The following is a 5,699-nucleotide window of genomic DNA, read 5'->3' on the forward strand; positions in this document are numbered from 1 at the left end:
TTTCAACAGCTAAAACAACCTTGACCATCCTCAGTATGGTCCTTTTTAAAATAAGGTTTATTATTTTGAGATTGATTTTTGCGCATGAACTTGCTGAATTTCTTAACAAAAAGAGACATGGCTTCATTGCTTAGTTACTCAGCCGATTTCTTACTTGTGGGCTCTTCGACCGGAAGAGTCATTGTAGCAGCTGCCAAAGCCTTGGTTTGTTGAGTTGCGGATGGCTCTTCTTCAGTTCGTATTCCAGGCTCAAATTTTTATGCTTTAAGATCAGCAAACAGATCATGGAGTTCCAGTTTGTTCAGATCTTTGGATTCGCGCATTGCTATGGTCTTCACATCCCATTCTCTGGGAAGGGCTCGCATAACCTTCAACGCGATTTCTCTGTTGGAGTACTCTTTTCGAAGTGAGATGAGCTCGATGATAATGCTGCTAAACCGTTCATCAAATTCTGCAAGAGTTTCTCCTGGCTTCATCTTTGCATTATCGAATTTTTGAATAGCCACGGTCAGTTTGTTTTCTTTGGTCTGATCATTGCCTTCGCATAGTTGAGTAAGTTTTTCCCATATCTCCTTTGCAGTGGTACAGGTCTTGATTTTGGCGAACATGTTCTTATCCAGAGTCTTATAGAGAATATCTTTTGCAACGTTGTCCAGGTTTGCTTTCTTTTTATCCTCAGCTGTCCATTCAGATCTATGTTTCTCTATAATTTGAGGAGCACCTTCAGTTGTCCCCACAGCTGTGTTTACTTTCATGATCTTCATTGGTCCATCGGTAATTACAAATCACATATCGTCATCCTGTGCTGCTAGATGTGCCTGCATGCGAATTTTCCAATCATCATAGTCTTCCTCGGAGAACATAGGAATTTTGTTGAAAGATGCCATGATTATTTGAATAATGTCAGTGTTTAGAGAAAACCCCGCTCTGATACCACTTGTTAGGATCGGGAAAGAGTTTAGAGGGGAGGGGGGTGAATGAACTCTTTCAAAATCTTATTTGTTTTCGAATTTTCTCTATCAACCGTTTTTAGGCGGTTGAAAAATATTTTCTCAAACGGTTGAAAACTTGAACTACTGATTGTGCGGTAAACAGTTCAGAGTATTTCAATGACCAATAAAATCAGTGACACCCTCAACAACGATAAATGACTGAGAAATATTAAAGCATGCTAGAGATAGATGAAAAAGGATTTTATGGATCTTCGGAGATTGAATACTCCTACGTCACCCTTTCTTCCTTTGTTAGGAAGGATTCCACTAAAAGACTCTGACTTTACAAAATGTTTGTAACAGTCCGATCCAACCAGGACTTATCACACTGCCTGCATTGGAACTCTTAGTGATCACTTTACACTTCTGGATATTAAGAACCCTTAGTTCTCCAGACACCACAAATTTTAATCAAGTAACCACCAGGTTACTGATATGAAACCGTAGTTTGTTTGAGTAGCACGAAAAGATCCTTAAATGATCCAATATGTTTCTGTTGAACGGCGTGCAGAGAGAGCGAAGATGACTATTGACTATAATTGCGCTCTGAGATATTTGAAGGCAAGCTCAATGATCTTTTGGATTTCTGTATAAGCTGTATTGCTTCCCCTTGCCTTTTAGCTTGCAACCCTCTCAGTTGACATAGCCGAATGACTTAACGGTCGGAAAGGACAGTTAACGTAAACCTGAGCTTCTGAATCAGATGAATCGCTTTCATTTTTATGAGCGATAAATGTGCGCATTAAATCTTCCTTTTTCTCATCATAAATCTGAAGCTCTTTCCTTGAGGATTTCCTTTTAAGGAAACTGTTCTCTTAGTATCAGAATACGAAGTCTATCTTTTAGCTTCCTTTCTGGGATAGAGAGATAAATGCATATCATTCTTGGAATTGATGTGTAATCGTTGACTTCAAGGAGTTTTGAATGCATTCAACCGGTCAGTGAATTTCTTTTAGTAATAAGTGATTCTCTTAAATGAACCGGTTCTCTTTTGCCGAAGTCTGAAGAATCAGCGGTCGAAAATCACCGGTTGAGAGCGGTTGGGCTAATTGGAATTCCAGCCGCGGTTGATTTTGATTTGTCATACACCAAAATTCTTGAAACCCTAGTTTCATTTCTTAACACCCTTAATATGGTTTTGAAATGAATTAGGCATCCTATTCCTAATATAAAAGATTTATTAGACAGATTAGTTCATGCAATCATATTTTCAAAATTTGATTTAAAATCAGGATTTTGGCAGATTCAAATAAAAGAATCTGATAGAATCTGATAGATATAAAACTGCTTTTAATGTTCCAATAGGACATTATGAATGGATTGTTATGCCATTTGGACTTAAAAATGCCCCTTCAGAATTTCAACAAATTATGAATGATATTTTTTATTCATACAATAATTTTATAATTGTTTATATAGATGATATTTTAGTGTTTTCAAATGATATTGAAACACATTTTAAACATTTAGATATGTTTAAAAATATTGTTATTCAAAATAGATTAGTTATTTCAAAATCTAAAATGATTTTATTTCAAACTAACATCCGTTTTCTTGGTCATATGATTGAAAAAGGGAAAATAATTCCTATTCAAAGAAGTATTGAATTTGGTTCAAGATTTCCTGATGTAATAACTGATAAAACTCAGTTACAAAGATTTTTAGGAAGTTTAAATTATATTTCTCCTTATATTAAATATTTAACCAATAATTCTGCTATCTTATATGATAGATTATAGAAAAATCCTTTACTTTGGTCTGATAAACATACTAAGGCAGTTAAAAATATTAAAGAAAAGGTTAAAAATCTCCCTTGTCTTATGCTTGCAAATTCCCAATGGGATAAAATTGGAAACTGATGCTTCAGATATAGGTTTTGGAGGTATCTTAAAGCAGATAGGTTCTCAATCAAAATAAGAATATCTTATTAGATTTTATTCTGGGAAATGAAATAATGCCCAAAAAAATTACTCCACAATAGCAAAAGAAATTCTGGCTATTGTAAGATGTATTTTAAAATTTCAAGATGATTTATATAATCAAAATTTTATTATAAAAACTGATTGTAAAACTGCAAAATTTATGTTTAATAAAGATTTTAAACATGATGTCTCTAAACAAATGTTTGCAAGATGGCAGTCTCATTTAGCTCCTTTTGATTTTGAAATCATTTATAAAAAAGGTGAAGATAATCGCTTACCGGATTTTTTTAACTCGAGAATATTTATCCTAATGTTTTCATTTACAGATATGTATTCACGAGGAAGAGGAGAGTCCTCTTATAGTATACGAGGAGGATGGGGAAAACCCCCTAATATTATTGCACAACATGGTAAACAGAGGCTAATAGCCCAGAACTTATCTAGTTCATCAGTCAGTAATACTGAGCAGAATGAGTTATACAATGAATTTCAAGAATTGTTGAAACAAAAGCAGAGAAATAATACAGATTCTCTAGATTCAGCATCATATGCTAATATCATCAAAGAAGGTGATAATGATTCAGCTCTATATACAGAGACAAAACATCGAGAATTAATTCTTCTTATAGAAGAAAAAGATACCCAATGGGAAAAAACTCCATGGACTATCATGGAAAGATATCTAACCAATATATCATATGTATATGGTTCTTATAAGTAAAGAGGATTTTATGAAAATCTTCTGTTATCTACAAAAAGTGTAGATATAACTTACTTTTTCAATAATACTCAGCAGAAATAAAGTTATAACTTCTCTAAGTTTATCATTAAAAAGTTAATATCTATTGAGGAATGGGGTATATCTCCATTAGTGGAAAAAGAATTTTATTCTGAAAATCATAAAATGAGTATTAAATTTAATTTTTGGGATTATATTGAAAGTTTTAATAAAACTTTGTTTTATGAAAATGAAAAAAGGAAACATACATGATTTTTTAAGATTTGTGAAAATGTTTTTAATCATCCTATTCCAAATTGGTTTTTCATATGGTGGAAGATATTTGGTCCATCTGCAAAGATTTTGCCAGAGGTTTTATAAAACCCATGAATACTTGATTAAATGTTTTCCCAAGTATTAAAAAATCATTTTCTGAACATTAGATCGATGGCAAGACTTTATGTCTATTCTTCATGGAATTTGGAATACCATGGATCTGGAAATGGCAACCAGAATTTGGGTACACTGATGAAGGTATTCCTTGCATATGACGAGTCAGTCTCACTAAATTTTGGGACAAATTACTACGTGATGATCCAAAAACTGGAAAGCCTTATGGTTGTGACACTCTTCATCAAATGGAAGAAAAAATTTCATTATATCAGAAAGAAGTTCATAATGAACAAGAAAAGAAAAAAGCCTTTATGAGTCCATTTAAGATTCTCACTCAGAAATACTCTGAGATTTATTCAAAAGATAAGATGATTGAGATTTATATTGAAGAAATGAAGAAGGATCTTTTTCAGAATATTGAATGTTCTGATTCAAAATCAGATAAATCTATGGAGTCTGAATCCAGCGCAAATCAATTTATTCATTTAATGCAGATGCAAGATTCACAAGATCCAGAGAATGATATCCCTCAGCTTTCTCAGATAAATAATATTTTCGAGACACTCAAAAAATCAATAAAAGACAATATTAAAGATGATTAACATCGTCAAAAGAGGAATCTCTCAAAGTTGGTACAAAGTTGGTGGAATATCACATCATGGTATATCGTGACAAAATTGGGTGGAATATCACTGTAAACTTTTATTATTTGCTTTAATAAAGTATTGTACTGTTTTTATTTTAAGATGGAATCTGGGGTTTCATGTCCGTTCTTCTATCTATTTATAGGTTCATTCTGTGTTCTTAGGAGGACACGGTCGAGTTTGCTCCTGTAGAACCCGTAACTTAGACTACGTATAAACCAAGCATAATTCTAGTATTTAAATTAAAATGATTTTTTTGTTGCATGAGTATTTAAAGGTAATTATTTTATTATTTCATGCAGTAGTTTGATTTTTATCATTTCAGTTATTTCAGTGAGGCCGGACTGGAGTTGGAGTTTAGAGATAAAATTTAAGATTCAAGAAACATTTCCAGAATTTATTTTAGCTAGCAAGTAAGTTCATTTAAGTTAAAAAGAAGGTTTGAGGATTTATTTTAATTACTTGAGGTGAGTAGGAAATAAGCTCATTAAGTTACATAATTAAGGGATTAATTCAATAAATTAATTAAAGGATTAGTGAGGCTTTTAAGGGTTATAAATTTACTAGCTAGAAAACAATTTTCCCTACATTTTTATTAGTAAATTTTCGGCCCCTTATTGTCTAGACAACTCCTTGCCAACTCATCACCCTTTGACCCATTCTTGGTTGTTTTAGCATGCTAACCTTTCCACCTTAATTAATTTATTAGTGAGCATTATCCTAGTCTAGATTATCAAGGAATTTTCGGTCACCCCCATTCTAGATTCATCCAATAACTATTTGATTAGCAACCAAAATTCAAAATTCAAATGAGAGTAGACTTGGTCTTGCATTATCCCTATATCTTGCACCCACTTCCCTCACTCTCCTAACCATCTTTCCCCCTCTCCCTTGCTCGAAATCTGAGTGAATTTCTAAGCTGAAAACCCTGAGAATTCAGGAGGTAAACTAGATAGAAAATCGAGAACAAGTTAGCAAGGAAAGGAAGCGCTCCACTCCTCCGTGCCGCGTCGTCGTCGTTTCGTTCGTT

General features: G+C 33.2%; 1 protein-coding gene across 1 annotated transcript; it reads right to left on the reverse strand.

The window, feature by feature from the left end:
- Positions 1-257: 257 nt before the first annotated feature.
- Positions 258-764, reverse strand: LOC140824163 (uncharacterized). Its single transcript, XM_073185760.1, has one exon. The coding sequence runs from the start codon at positions 762-764 to the stop codon at positions 258-260; it is 507 nt and encodes a 168-aa protein (XP_073041861.1).
- Between the last annotated feature and the right edge of the window lie 4,935 nt (positions 765-5,699).

Source organism: Primulina eburnea, chromosome 2 (assembly GCF_022965805.1).
Source record: "Primulina eburnea isolate SZY01 chromosome 2, ASM2296580v1, whole genome shotgun sequence".
Classification (NCBI taxonomy): Eukaryota; Viridiplantae; Streptophyta; class Magnoliopsida; order Lamiales; family Gesneriaceae; genus Primulina; species Primulina eburnea.

Excerpts from the sequence above, each read along its gene's own strand:
- LOC140824163 (XM_073185760.1), bottom strand. The coding sequence starts at position 764 with ATGAAGATCATGAAAGTAAACACAGCTGTGGGGACAACTGAAGGTGCT.